Source organism: Brachycentrus maculatus, unplaced genomic scaffold, assembly GCF_059751285.1.
Source record: "Brachycentrus maculatus isolate JH-2025_06_01 unplaced genomic scaffold, ASM5975128v1 h1tg000242l, whole genome shotgun sequence".
NCBI lineage: Eukaryota > Metazoa > Arthropoda > Insecta > Trichoptera > Brachycentridae > Brachycentrus > Brachycentrus maculatus.
Genome location: NW_028280993.1, coordinates 923688 through 939838, shown reverse-complemented (window position 1 = coordinate 939838; position 16151 = coordinate 923688). Strand labels below are relative to the sequence as shown.

Here is a 16151-nt window from a genome sequence, read left to right as displayed (position 1 = left end):
TCATCTCACCAATAGATGTCTCTAGTGAAGTTCTGGTGATTCACGAATAATGTTTCAAAATTGGTTCACATAAATAAAACTTCCAAGAATTTGAGTAGTGTGGTTGTCAATAATGGGTAGAATTGGTGAATGTTACACGTGTGCAAAGTGATAACTTAAACCAGGCTATGACGGTCGTCAGCCCTGTAAATGCCTAGACTTCCATATTCTTCTTCATCTTCGATGAGATGTCAAAAATAATATTGATTTTTATACTTTATTTTAAATATGTACGCATCGTCTGAATTGCTACTCTACGAAACGATTTATTTAACACAATTTATAATTTACCTACTTTGTTCCCCTCGAGGAAAGGGATCAGGAATAATGGTTGGAAAAGGAAAATAGCAATAATGACTGGGGAATCATTAGCAGTAAATATGTTACACAATCTAGTGTGGTACAGGTATACAACCCCGAGATCACTAGTCATTACTGCTATCATATTATTACAGCATGGCGAAATAAGGCCATTTGTTTTTTTTCCAACGGTAAATTGTCTATTAATTATTAAAAATTGTAGGTAGGTATAATGGTATAATCTAAATACTTTCTAGGTTTTTCATTCATATTCTCTATGGGCAATCGTAATCTGTCAAATTTCGTAAATAACGGGGAGCTCGATTGCCGCGTTATTATTGTAATTATATTTGCAATATAAACTAAAACCTAAACCCTTTATGGAATGCAGGATTTAAATTCAACGTTTCCGTATTATCATAAATAAATATGTCCGGCAGAAGTATTGACGGAGGAGTTTCTTCCGAAACAGAAAGTCAGGTTAAGCAAAATGTCAAAACATTTTTCTTTGAATTCATTGTTTATTTATTATTTTGCTAAAATATAATAATCATATTAAGTTTAGGCATAAGTATTTCAATAAATTCAAATGTATTTATTTAGGTCATTACGTGGATAAATGAGCTCGGTTTCGCTGACAATTCGGGGAAACAAGCCCTTTTGAGGAAACTTCAGGAGACTTTGATTTACCAAGGCCCACAACTCCTTCCGAAATACTTGGAAAATGTGTTGCTCTACAGCTCGGACAAGAACCAGGATACCAGGAAATTGGTGGTCGGCTTTATCGAAGAAACATGGTAAAGTTTAATCACTTGTATTATTGTGATTTTGTAAAATTCCGAGCTTCCCCAAGAAGTTTAATTTTTAAAGACAGGTGCCGTGACGTAGTTAGGTAGTCATTCGACTGCAAAACTGCCATTGCGGGCTCGATTCCCGTCAATTGCAAAATTAATTAGAGAAATATTTTTTTTTCAATTAGTCTGGCGTTTGTGATGTATGTTTTACATCTACCTACCCTTTCCTTTCTATACTACCCGCAAACTTTTGAGGTTTTGTGAGTTTCAATGAATTAACGGCTCTATGTAATTAATGACGTGATGTAAAATACACATTCATATTTATTGTTTATAATAATTAAAGTTTTTTGACAAATTGGATTTATTTCTTCTTCTGTTTGTGTCATGTCAGGTCCCCCTAATGTCGACTATCACTTGAGAGTAATTGTCCTTGTCTTGGGCAGCTCCAAACAGCACCTCGACGATCCTGATCCCCGTCCAATCTCTTATATTCCGGAGCCAGGAGATCTGTCTTCTGCCCACACCTCGTCGACCCTCTATTTTGCCTTTTGTGATTAGGTGCAATAGCTCGTACTTGTCTCCTCTCAGCACATGCCCCAAATAGGACTCCTTCCGGACCTTGATATCAGTTAGCAACTGTCTCCCTGCTCTTGCTCTTTGGAGCACATTTCGCTCACTCCTTTCAAGAACGTCATAAATCAAAAATTGTCAATTTTCAGTTGTGCATGTTTTCGGAATGCCCAGAAAATGTACTATATCCCAGCAAAAGCGGCATATTTTAAACTTAATATTTACCCGCTACAGGGCATAAAATGTTGTTTTTGCATTTTGAAGAAAAGGTAGTGTTTTATTATTTTTTTAAATAAACTAAATATTTTTCAAATGGAGAAAAAACATTAAGGTTTTACCTAAAAAGATCTGTGGCATAGTAAAAAGTTCAATAAGTGGCTTGATATTTATTTTTAATACATTGTGTTATATTTTTAAACTTAAAAAACGTTCTCCTGAAAAATCAAGTTTTTTGATTTATGACGTTCTTAAAAGGAGTGAGCGATTTGTGTTGCTGACCATGTCAGTCCATGGAGTGCGCAGCATTCTTCGATGTAGCCACATTTCGAATGCCTTTAGTCAGTTCATAGTGCTGACTTTGAGGGCCCACGATTCACGATTAGGTGTTATGATTGAGAGTTATTTACAATTAGGAGTTATTTACGATACGCATTTTTGCATTTCCAGCAAAATAAGGCCGATGCTGTTACCGCAGTTGATCCACCCGCTGAGATTACTCATCATGGATTCCAGTGTTGTTGTGCAAAAGAGAGTCATACAGGCCGCTAACATTGTTCACAAGAATGCTCTCATTTGGATATGCACCTCCAAAGTCACCACCGAGGACATGGAAAATACTTGGACGTTGTTGAACGATTTAAAAGTAAATAATTCTAAATTTGAAACATTAGGTTTGGATAAGGGTTTAAAAATAACAATAGTTGTTTTACTGTCATGAGCTGTAATTTGTTAAATATTTCCCGAGTGCAAGTCTGTCTTGGAGCTTTTATAGTATTAGTATTATTTTCACAATCGATTTTTGCGCAATATCGACAGTATTTAATAATAAAAATGTCAACTAAGATTGATGACATACCATTTTTCTTTAAATTTCAGTTGCAAATATTGAATATGGTCGACAGTGATAACGAAGGAATCCGAACAAATTCCATAAAGTTTTTAGCGGGAATTGTCATTATGCAGTCATATGCCGACGAAAATGCGGAAAAAATAGTTGATGACTTTTCTTTGAACGACGTTCCTGTTTCTTTAAAATTTGCGCATCGTAAGAATTTGGAAGATGAATCCATGTGAGCATAATCAATTTATAATTTACACTATGTTTATATAAATGTAATATTTTAATTACGTTTTTCATCTCTTTCAGGCATATTTTTAATTTGTTGTTGAAGTTTCACAATTCCCAGCACATATCGGGAGTGAACTTGATGGCTTGCATGACCGCACTGTGCGACATCGCCAAAACCCGACCCGTATTCTTACCTAAAGTCATTCAAGCCCTCGAAGAACTTCACAACACCCTCCCCCCTACGCTTTCCCAATCGCAAGTCAACTCTGTCAGAAAGCATTTGAAAATGCAGATCTTCATTCTCATCAAACACCCGTCGTCCAACGAGATGCTGCCGCAGCTGGCGCACATGCTGCTCGACTTGGGCATGACTCCTCAGGAAATCGCCAAGGTCATTCCGAGGGAAAAGAGAAACAAGCGCTTGTTAGATCTCAAAAATCCGGACTTTTCCGCCAAACGAGCGAGGATCGATTCGCCGCAAAGCAACAGTCAGGGAAGCGACCGGAGCGACGCGTCGGCTTATACGGATCCCACACCGGAACCCGAGGCGGACCGGGCCGCTCTATCCGAGAAACATTTGCTAGATGGCTTGCAAAACATCGACTCGGTTATCAACTTGGTCGTCGTGACGATGAGTAATCTCCCCGACAAGATGCCGGCGGAGTTCACCAAGCTGTACGAACCCATTTCCAAGTCCGGCAGCATCCTGCAGATACCCGCTCTGGGTAAACTATTACTAGCGATAATTCGAGAGGATGCCGCGAAAGAAGCGCCCGTCGCTCCCGATCCGAAAGAAGAACAGAGCCTCAAGAACGCCCTCGCGAAGATCGCCACCAAGAAACGGATGGAGAGCGCCGTTTCCAAGCTGATGGAAGAAACGAGAAACGAGGATATGGCGCAAGAGGCCGCCAGGGAACGAGAGATACTGAACAATGCCGAGAAGGAGAAGCTCTTGTGTCCCCCGACTCCCACCATACCCAAGCTGAAGCAGAGAGTCAAAACTATTAAACTTCAAGAAGTCACCAAACCTCTTCCGAGAGAAGTGAAAGAGAGACTTTTGATCGGAGCCGTCGAGAGGATACTGAACGCCGAGCGCGCGGCCTCCGACGGCGGCCAAGTTCATATCAGGGAAAAGGTCATCGCGACCTTTGCGGCTTCGTACGGGCCGCAAGTACGCGAGACCATTCTCACATTTATACTGGACGATATCGTCACGAGAATAGATCTAGCCCTTTCCTGGTTATACGAGGAATACACTTTCGTCCAAGGCTTCAACCGGTCCCTGATGAGCACGGGAAAATACACCGACAAATCCGGCGTCAATTACAACAATTTGATTTGCGCTCTGATCACTAACATCGTAGAGTTGAATGACCCCTCGCAAGAGATATTGAGGGAGTCGTTGTTGAAGAAGGTGTACTTGGAAGCGCCCCTTATAACCGAGGACGCCATCTTGTTTTTGAAACATACGTGCACCGAAGAAGGCAAAACTCTACTCGGTCTGAATTTATTGAGAGACTTGGTCATATTTCAGCCTCCCAAAGCCACAAAGTACATTGCGGCTCTGTTACCACTGACCAGTAAGTATTGTTTACATTTTCTAAGTATTTAATTATGACAAAAATAATAATTATACCTTTTCACTGCTCATTGTAAGCAAATACTAATACTATTTCTTAAAATTCACATTCATATAGAGCGACAAAGGGCAATTCTTTTAATGAATTTTTGATATTTCGGGTTTGTATAAGAATATAAAAGGATTTATGTATTAATTTTTTAAAAACACAGATTTTTTGAGTCTACTAAGTTGTATTTTATTAACAAAAACACATAAAAATTATATTGTGACAATTGTTTCGCCTAGTTAGGGCATTATCAAACGAAATATAAATAAATAATATAAAAGGAATCTTAAAAACCCTTTAATATGTAGAGCATGCGTGTTTGTGCACTACACGGAATTTTACCGTCCGGCACGTCAGTCAGTATATAAAACTGATGATTGGCTTGGATTGGCTCGTGCTTTTGTCCATCTTTCTTCGGATCGGTGCTCTTTATCGGTGCGTGAACACGTTGCACGTAAATTCCATCACGCTAAACTGTCGTAGTCGCTTTGATTTTTTTAAACCGGACTGCCGGACGGTAAAATTCCGTGTAGTGCACTGTTATATTGATTCTGACATTCCTGATGGGTGAAAACATCCCAAATAATTTTTTTTAAATAAGACTTATATAAGACCACTTATTAGTTTATTCGTTTAAACATGACTAGTTTCGAGAACTACAGATTTTCTCAGCAGCAAGTTAAAATATAAATTATATATCTGAAAATATAACTTTTATTTTTATACTTAAATTGCCATTTATTCCACAATGTTAATGCCAAATCATTAAAGAAATATTCCAACGCCACACTGGTATTCATTGGTTAATGATATTTCTTGAAGAGAGAAAATGTGGTTTTCAATTACAGAAAAATTCACATATTTCAATTAAACTTTTCCTTGTTGGAGATTTAATATCGTTTGTTTTTTGCAGTTCATGATAATTCAGTGATTAGAGAGGCGGCTATCGAACGGGCTCTTTATTTATACCGTCAGAACAACGAGTCTGTAAAGAAGGCCATAGACAAGCATGCGAATCTGTACCTCGGTTTCATAGCCCTGCCGGAGCCGCCGAAAGATCTCTTTGACGGTGAAATTGGAAGACCGGAAAACAGTCCGGCTTGGAACGACGACTTGTACAAAGTGTGCCTGCAACTTTACCTGTCATTGTTGCCATATAACGAAGGTAAATAAATAAGACCTTGCTTTAAAATACCATAAATTTAACTTCAATGTACAAAGATTTAAATTATATATAAAATACTTGGTTTTTTACCACTTAAGTATTATATTTTAATGACTAGTTTCAAAAGCTTCCATCTATGGGTTTCAATATAAACGGTTTATATTCAAACCCGTAGATGGAAGTATATGTAGCTTCAGAAACTAGTTGTCAAAATACAAAACTCAAGTGGTAAAAAACAAGTATAATTTAATCATGTCTTACCACAAAGCGAATGCCAAAATCATAAATACAAAGATTTAAATTGGAAACAGAATGTGCGAAATAAGGTATGCAGTTGACAAAAATTGTTGAGGTAATAGGGCATAAAGATCTATCAGGTTTAGTGGTCTGTTATTTAGAAAACTTGACAAGAAGAATTGATGTAAAGGTGAGATAAGCATTATCAACGAAATTAAGAAAGGTGTGTCGAGATGGTTTGGACACGTGGAACGAATGAGTGAGGAAAGAACGGTAAAACAAATATATGAGGCGAATGTAGTTGGAAAAAAGAGCAGAGGACGACTGAGAAAAAATCAGGTTTGTCAAATACTTGAAAGCGGTCAGGTTAGGACTTAAAATAATTGGCGGGTATGTATAAGGAGATTGCATGAACGTGGAATAGGCGAAGAATGTTTGCAAAGACAGAGTGGTGTGTGGTTCTATTCTCTCTGCCTACCTTTGTGGAGCGGCGCGATGGTTATTTACTAAGCGTAGACAAGAAATAAGTGTATTGACTAGACATCTGTACTTAAAAAAGAAAGATTTGAATTGGAAACAGAATGTGCGAAAGAGAGTATGCAGTTGTCAAAAATTTATAAGGCCAAAGGACGTAAAGATCTATCGGATTTAGTGATGTCCTCTTTAGAAAATGAACTATGTGACAAATCATGATTGATATAAAATTCTTGAATCTATTGTGTTTCTTGAATTTTTGTAATATGTATTTGTAATGAATCTGTAATATATTTTCAGAGCTGTTGAATGATCTCTGTCGGGCCTATTCCGGGGCGAGCGCGGAAGGCAAGCGCTGCGTCCTGAGGCTTCTGGAGGGTCCCATCCACATCCTGGGCCCGGAGAATCCGACTCTACTGGCCTTCATCGAGGAGTGTCCCAAGGGCGTGGAAACCCTGGTCACCAGAATTATACACCTGCTGACCGAAAAGAGTAAGTTGGTTTTTGCCGCAAGTAAGAAACTGATAGAATAGGTAGTGTCAGGTTGTGGCTCCGTGGTTAGCGTCGCGTACTCTTGAGTCAGAGTTTCTGGGTTCGAACCCACCCTACCACAGTTTGATACCTATTTGTAATTATTTTTTGACATCTCAACATAGATGAAGAAGAATATGGAAGTCGGGGCATTTACGGGACTAACAAGCCTATGACAGTCGTAAGCCCTGTAAATTCACAGACTTATTCTTCTTCATCTATGTTGAGATGTCAAAAATGTATAAGATAACTCCTACGCGATAATCCAGATTTGTGAACAAGTATTTGGACACACCCAAAATGTTGTAAATAAATATATAACTGTAAATACTCACCATTTTGTTGTTGTTTTTTTTTCACATGACTTTTTTTTTGTCTGCCTCCGTAGTGTAATGGTCAGCGCGCTCAGCTACTGTTCTGGAGGTCCCGGGTTCGATTCCCAGAGGGGGGTCTAATTAATAAAAGTGATTTTTTCACTCTAATATTTATTCAATATTACCCTGGAGTGGTACCTGAAGCGGAGGACCTTTCCTTCGTGTGTTAGCGATCAAAATGACACTGTGTTTATATGATGCAGTGCCCTATGCACCATTGGGGTGCGGATAAGGGTTCGAATGAATTACTTTCGCACACATTTTCAGGGTCAATTAATTGCGAAATTCGAGGGCCGCCTGCTACTGAAAATTTGACACTCAATTAGGCATATGTCTATATTATTGTATGAAATTGAATCTCAAATGATGTATGTTTTGATTTATCATTTTAGCTGCTCCCTCCCAACATTTGGTCAACAAAGTAAGGGACCTGTACGCCAAGAGGGTGTCCGATGTCCGATTCCTCATTCCTGTCATCAATGGTCTCACTAAACATGAGGTAACATTATGGGTTTTAAGGCTACTTATGGGTTTACTTAAATATTATTATTGTTTGTCCAGTTAATACATATGTGCACTTTTGTCGCATTCTAGGTACTGTCTGCCTTGCCCAAACTAATAAAGTTGAATCCGATAGTTGTTAAAGAAGTTTTTAACAAATTATTAGGAATCCACAATGATGATAAACATCTTTTACCTGGTAAGTATTATACACAATATTTCTGGTATTTTGATAAACCATTCAGTTATAACGAAGCTAAAGCAAAGGTCAATGTTAAAAAAATGATGCTAGATGATATTTGCCGTGAAAAATTGTAATGGAACTAATGGCAACATATTAGATGTCGATAAAACATACCAAAAAAGTACTTACTTAAGTGATATTCATAGATAACATTTGAACATAATCATTGCATAACTTGCTAGTCTTGCATCTGTATTAAGGTGCTGAATTGCGTTAATACAATATATTATCCCAATATAGCACTGCATCGGATCAACACACTGTTAATTTGATTGCTAATTATATAGAAAGGAGAGTGAATGGTAGGAAATGGCTCATTGACACTAGTTGTAGCAAACAAAAGCCTAACAGCGGAAGTTAAAAAAGCAATGCACAACGGAGTCCTAGTGTATGGAAGAGTACTATTCATCACTTCGCTCACTCCTTTCAACGTCATATATAAATAAAAGTTGATTTTTCAGGAGATCGTTTTTAAAGTTTAAAAATATATTCAAATGAATTAAAAATAAATATGAAGCCACTTATTAAACTTTTCACTGTTCAACAGATCTTTTTAGGTAACACCTGAATGTTTTTTCTCCATTTGAAAAATATTTAGTATATTTAAAAAAATAATCAAACAATACCTTTTCTTCAAAATGCGAAAACAACACTTTCTGCCCTGTAGCGGGTAAATATTAAGTTAAAAATAATCAGTGAGTGGTTATATACTAATATTATGAACATTTTTGTAAAAAAAAATAAGTAAAAACATGCTGCTTTTGCTGGGATATAGTATACTTTCTGGGCATTCCGAAAACATGCACAACTGAAAATTGACGATTTTTGATATATGACGTTGTTGAAAGGAGTGAGCGACTTGTTTGTGTTTTACAGAGTGACTGCCGAATCAATTAATGACGTTATTAAATTTTAGATTTTCATTTTGGTGACTCTTTTTACAGTGACGCCGGCCGAGTTGCTGATCGCCCTCCATCTTATTGATCCGGCAAAAGCGGAGCTGAAATTCGTTATCAAAGCCACCTCCTTGTGCTTTTCGGAAAAGCAGGTTTATTCGCACGACGTGAGTACATCTTTACACCGCGTACTAGAAGAATTTTCTCTCTCTATTCTCTCTAAAAATCTGTTAAATATTTTGTTTGTCCAGGTGTTGGAATCAGTCCTTCAGCAGCTGGTGGAGCAACCCCAACTTCCTGTGCTCCTGATGAGATCAGTTCTGCAAGCCCTGACCCTGCACCCAACCAAGCTGACGTCCCTCGTCATCAACATTCTGCATGTCCTCATTTCAAGACAGGTAAAACAAACTATTTTTTAAAAACAATAATTTATTTGCAGTTTTATTGTTATTATAGATATATTAACCTCATCGTGCGTACCACCCCAAACATGGGGCCATAAAATCCCAGGTCAGTTATCATACAGTTTTACGTTTTGGGTGAAGTCATTATTTCAAATTGACAATATTTATTGATTATGTGCGTGGCATATGTTATACAAATGTTGATGAATAATTTAAAAATTTATATTATTTATTGATTCGACATTAACTTTGTGGAATGACATTTATTAACCACTCATTTGACTCTCATACACTTAAATTATTACACTCTGTTACAAATAAAGGTCAAGTCATGAATAAAAATTTAAATTCAGATAAAACATTAATTAATAATATACTGTTTCAAAATACGTCACCATTATTATCAATGTTTCCTTTTACAAAAAACCTTGTTCTTTAACCCCCCTCCCTTCCCTTTATTAATTAACCTATATATACACTTAAATATATTTTTTGTTCGTTAGTTTTAATTTGTACCAGAAGATGAAAACATCTGTCGTTTTCAAAACTTTATATCAGCCCGTTGAGGTCCACTGCTGGACAAAGGCCTCCCCCTTCCGCCTCCCTAGTCGAAACTAGTCGTATATATAAATAAAACTCATTAAAGTGGTATATTCAAGTGTTTTAATACAATTGAAAAATTTAGTTTTAAAATTTAATATTCATATAAAAAAACACTCACTCTGCAGGGTACAACCTTTTCATCAATATGTTAGTAATATAGAGGTTAATAAAAAATGCAGTTCCACCAAGAAATGTCAGTACAAAACTTAAATACCGTAGAACGGGGCTACTTGAACATTGATACGTTACTTGAGCCCAGTACAAAAAAATATTTAGATCTGGGTATCGATCGAAGTATCGTGACAATAAGTGTCACCTGTCAGGGAAACGATGAATCATGTCGATACGTTCATTATTGTAAACCAAATACAGATTTAATTTTTTTTGTACTGGGCTCAAGTAACACATCAAAGTTCAAGTAGCCCCGTTCTACGGTACTGTACTAGATTAAGTGGTTCCAACTTATATGAATATAAAAAAAAAAACACCAACCATACATATTTTTCCACATAGTTTATTCTCTAACTGTAATTTGATCTGACTATGATAATTTAACCGGTTAACTGCCGGTAGGTATATGTATAGCGGTACCCAGCACGCTGCGAAATTTACGACAAAAATAAAGCCTTCTAAACATATCGTTATTGAAAGTGTAATAACATTTATTTATAAAACTTACCAAACAAATGAAGAGTGCGTCAGTCATGCAGTCATTTATCCATAATCATAAAATTAATTCTTCATGATGCAGGGTTGTCACAAAATTTGTCATAGATAATATGAAATCTAAATTATATGTCAAAAGTAATTGTTTATGTTAGTTTAACATTAAAAGTATACACACACACACACACACACACACACACACACACTATGATTTAAAAAAATTAAAAATGAAAAATTATCAGAATCGACACTAAAATCATTGTCATCAGATTCGGCAGTGACGGCAACTCGGGGATTATTGGAAAACCCTGAGCGCCATTAGTCGATCCGACGACAAAGCTCTCTTTAATTTACGTTAAAAGTGGTAAAAACAAATTCTGTTTCAATTCTAAGTATGCAAAGATATTCTCAATAGATGTCATTATGCGTTCAATATATTTGTACATTTTAAATAATTGATTTTCTTTAGTAAAAGCTCATTTAAAACGGCGCATCTTAAGACGTAATTTTTGCATAAGCGGCGCTCCGTTCACCGAAAATTATGCGTCTTAACACGCTTTTGGCAGTTAACCGGTTAAATGACAAGACCTTGCTGTATCATAATGCGTTTGCTTGTCACGGCATCCTATTGACTGGTGTCTGTATGGGCGCAGGTTTGGGAGCAGAAGGTGGTCTGGGAGGGGTTCGTGAAGTGCTGCCAGCGCCTGAAGCCGCAGTCGTGCGGCGTGCTGTGCCGCCTGCCGCCCGCGCCCCTGCGTGCTGCGCTGGAGACCTGCCCCGACCTGGTGCAGGCCCTGCAGCGCGCGCTGCCCGCCCTGCCCGAGGCCCTGCCCCACGTGTCCGCCATCCTGGCTGACTTTGTCACAACGGAGGTCAGCCACCTGACCTAACCTGATCTTAACCCTTTGTACTCCATAGAATATATTATAACAGCTCCGATGGGGCTGCAGCGGTGACATAAATAATAGGTTTACATCATGTCGGACCACGGAAGGGCGGCAAAAGAGGATAAAAGTGAAGTCCACAAAGACGAGGAGCTCAACAAGCTGCCCTCCAACGTGACGACTATCGCTAAGGAAGGCGTCCTGCCCAACACCTTGGCCATCTCCAGCCCATGGGATCAAGAGGAAGGCGTTTTAATTTGTCAATAATTGACGACATTTTAATCCATTTATTTTTTTGTATATCATTATCATCATCACCCTATTATAATTATTATTATCCATGTCTTTATAAGCACCCTTGAGGTAGTATTATACGAAAATGGCGCTATACAAATTATCCAAATTATTATTACTATTATTTACATTCATCAAGAAAGTCGCTGAAATGGTGGCGTAAAATCTGTTTTTTGGGGGATGAAGATATGATATTATTTTTTGAAATCTCATCAAAGATAAAGAAGAATATGGAAGTCTGGGCATTTACGGGGCTGACCACCGTCATAGGCTGCTTTAAGTGATCACTTTACACACATGTAACATTCACCAATTTTACCCATTATTGACAACCACACTACTCATATTCTTGGAAGTTCTATATATATATGAACCAATTTTTGAAACATTGTTCTTGAATCACTAGAACTTCACTAGAGACATCTATTGGTGAAATGAAAAGAAGCTTTTTATTGAGCAGAAACTCTTTTATTAGTATGTGAGGTCCGAATTCTGGATTGTAATCACACACATGAGAAACGCCAGAAAATATCATTTTCATTTTTATCATTTAAGCTTATAATTTGACCAGATAATTTATATACAACATTTTGAGTGTGTCCAAATACTCAGCCTTGTAAATGCCCAGACTTCCGTATTCTTCTTCATCTTTGATGAAATGTCAAAAAATAATATGAAAAATACTCCTATAATTGGAGATAATCCAGATTTGTGAACAAGTATTTGGACACACTCAAAATGTTGTAGATAGAGATATATTCCATTAAAACATTTCAGACAGGTTTTTTTTACGCCTGCGGACCGCTGGCGACGGGATTTGATAATTGTGTACATATAGTTTAGATTGGTACACAATATTCATATAAAAACTTATAACAATTCCTTCTTTGACTTTGAAATGAGGCCGGCGCAGAAGGTAAAAATACTCTTCCCGTCCTTAAGCATCAATTGACCCAACGGGTAGACATACCTTTCCAGTCCAAAGTGTGTTAACACATTGTTGTCGGGCTGTTTTTTCATCAACCCGGACCCTAATTAAGGTCTTATAATAATCACAAGTAACCGCAAACCCAACTCTGATTTTACAATGTTTTTTGGTGTCTCACGCTCTACCAAAAGTAAGCAAATAGAATGCTTATAAGCGTCACTATCAAAACAGTGTGTAAAAAAAGCTTTTGAGCATTTACCGCAAATAATGAACCCTTTTTAATATTTTCAGAATCACCCGCACCTTACACAACTGAAATCCTTTCCATCTCCTTTACCGACATCCGCTATTTCCCCAAATATGAGGTTAAAATTTAACAAACTGGTAAATTATTTGTTATTACTTCTGCTGATCCTTGTCTGCATCCAATGGTGCACAGGGCACTGCATCAAATTGATTCAATGTTAATTTAATGGTTTATCGCACCATGGCAAGGTCCTTAATATATAATAATTGATTTGAAGTTTGATTTGTAGAGCTCCATAATTTATATTTTAAATATTAAAATCAAACTCTGATTTTTTGGGTCTACTAAGTTGTATATTTTTATTTTTAAAATCACATAAAAATGAAATTCGTGACAATTGCTTTGCTTTGTTGGGGCATTATTAAACTACTAACAGCAGTTTGAAAATGCCCTAACAATAAAGAGTAAGTAGTTTGATAAAGTTTGACTACTAATACGTCCGCTTCCGTAGTGTAATGGTCAGCACGTTCGGCTACCGTTCTGGAGGTCCCGGGTTCGATCCCCAGGGGGGTCAAATAGATATAAGTGATTAATTCACCCTAATATTTATTCAATATTACCCTTGACTGGTTCCTGAAGCGGAGGGCTGATCACCTTTCCTTCATGCGTTAACAACGATCAAGATAACACTGTGTTTATGATGCAGTGCCCTATGCACCATTAGGGTGCGGATAAGGGTTTGAATGAACTAATATGTAGTAGTTTGATAAAGAACTTTTTAAAGTATTTTTAAAAATAAAAATATACAACCAAGTAGTCCCTAAAAATCAGTCCCTAGTGATTAGTAGATAGTATAACAAAGTTATAATATTATAATTAATGTTTTAATTTTTTCAAATTGAATTTCTTAAGGCCCAGATCTCAAGCGTTCAAATCAGAATGCGCAGAGCCCCGATCAGGGCTTGACATGTTCAAGAATTTATATTGGATACTTTTTTTTAAAGAATATATATAGGTTTTTATTTTTTTAAATTCCTTGCTTTATAATAACTCTTTTCTCTTCAAAACCGTATAATTATTTCGAAGAAAAACTTATTTTTTCAATGCAATGTTTTAAGAAAAAAATCATTTACGTAAAATGTTTAGAGAAAATAAAGTTGCGATTTAACAGATACTTGGCTTTAATTATTTTTTTAATATTTGTATTTTTTTTCCAGAGTAAAATTCCGACTGGAGTCCCACCTCCGGAAAATATGGAACTCCTTCCGGAAAACCTCAATTTCATGGAACCGCTACCTCCGGGGATGGAATAGCTGAAACTTAAAGATAGCCGAATTGAATTTGACATTGTTTTATATGCATCGACTGTTTTAGTGCCGAAGAGCGCGATTGCCCTTCTAGATAATTCTATCCCAAATATATGGCACTAAAAGAGTCGATTCTAATTATCATGGATTACGTTGTATTACGTTTGACGTAAATGAATGATTTATGTAATTTATTATCAATCGTTTCGATCGTTTTATTTGTTTTATTTTTATAAGATAAAATAAACAGCAAAAAATACAAATGTGTTTTTTATTTCAGTCAAACTGGGTAAATTTGAACTCCTGAGTCATTAAGAAAAATAGAAATATTTAATTCAACAATTTCTGTCTCCCCAAAATATTTTTTTTTATGAGGAAGTGAAAATTCGTTGTTGAAAGGAGTGAGCGATATGTGTATAAATGTACCTATTAAAAATGTTGCAGAATGCCTTTGCGAAGTTTAAAAAAGAAAAACATTAATTTCTTCATTAAAAATATATATTTTTTTACTGTGGAAATATTTATAGTGCAATTTTTTAATTACTTATTTCGGAAAAGTTACAATATAAAAAAAATATATATTAAGAAGTTTGAACATTCCATTTGGAGTGGCAGGCTGCATCCCATTCTCCAAATTGGGTTATTAAAAATGGCGCGTCGTTAATTGCACTTTTCGTGAGATCTCATCGCCACCGCCCCCCGCCGCGCCGGCCGCTACGTGTGTTGCCATAAGCGGGAGACACTCACAAGGCTGCGGGTGGGTACCTGTTCATTAAATGAACAATTACTACGTTTAAAAAACCCTTGGCCACTTCTTTCGTCACTCGTGGGCCGTTGTGCGACGCCTCTTGGTTATTATTTCACACTTAACCCGCGCGCGGTAGGTACTTTTCGCGATGTTGCGCTAACAAGTCTTTCGCGGGGGAGCTTTTAACCCCTTCGCCACGCACAACGCTTATAATGTCATTTAAACATAGAAATAAAATACTTGTATAAAACCACTTTTAAATGGTTTGTTACTTATTTAGAGATATGTGAGTAAGTTAAAATTTAGATGACAATTTATCTTTTAGCATGTCCAATTTTTTTCCACTAATTTTGGATTTTTATCCCTTCTAAACAGAACAAAATTAGCGTTATTCTGCCAAGCGCTTGTATAAGAGCATTTTTGTGTTTTTTTATTGTAAATATAGCGAGTGTTTTTGCCTAGAATTTTTACTCATGAAATTATAGCAATTTTAAACATGAAAAGTAAGTCTCTTGGAAGTAAGGTAATTTAAAAAAATGTTGACACGACTTATTTTGAGAACTACGGATGTGCTCATTGATAGGTATAAGCAGGAAAAGTTTGTATTTTCACTTGTTGATGAGAACATCTGTAAATCTCGAAACCAGTTGTGTTTTTATTAATAAACTCAAAAAGTGGTCTTTTATTTTCGATCGAATTGTTGTTTCATAGATTTTTAATATTTTCATAAGTGCTTTTTTTTTAAATTTACTAAAAAAAACAATTTTTAATAGTTTCACAAAGGCATTATTAAAATAAATTTCACAAGCATTGTAAATTTCAAAGCATTGCGCTGTTGCTTCATAGATTTTTAATCTTTTTTTAATTTTTTTATTAAAAAAAGAGAAATATCTGTGTTTTTTATTATTTATTTACACAAATATTTCAATTTCATACTTTATGAGAAATAGGTATTAAATTGTGTTGAGTAGGTTCGAACCGAGAAACTCTGACTTAAGAGTCCGCGATACTAACCACGGGACCACA

The 16151-nt window shown here is 36.4% G+C and overlaps 1 protein-coding gene across 1 annotated transcript; it reads left to right on the top strand.

Moving 5' to 3' along the window:
- Positions 1-618: 618 nt before the first annotated feature.
- Positions 619-14640, top strand: Sym (symplekin scaffold protein). The gene is made up of 13 exons (XM_088265124.1): positions 619-819; positions 943-1136; positions 2373-2568; positions 2802-2995; positions 3073-4574; positions 5536-5787; positions 6799-6990; positions 7796-7902; positions 7998-8103; positions 9093-9211; positions 9296-9442; positions 11371-11589; positions 14288-14640. The coding sequence occupies exons 1-13, from the start codon at positions 769-771 to the stop codon at positions 14381-14383; spliced, it is 3375 nt and encodes a 1124-aa protein (XP_088121250.1). The 5' UTR covers positions 619-768; the 3' UTR covers positions 14384-14640.
- The last annotated feature ends 1511 nt before the right edge of the window (positions 14641-16151 follow it).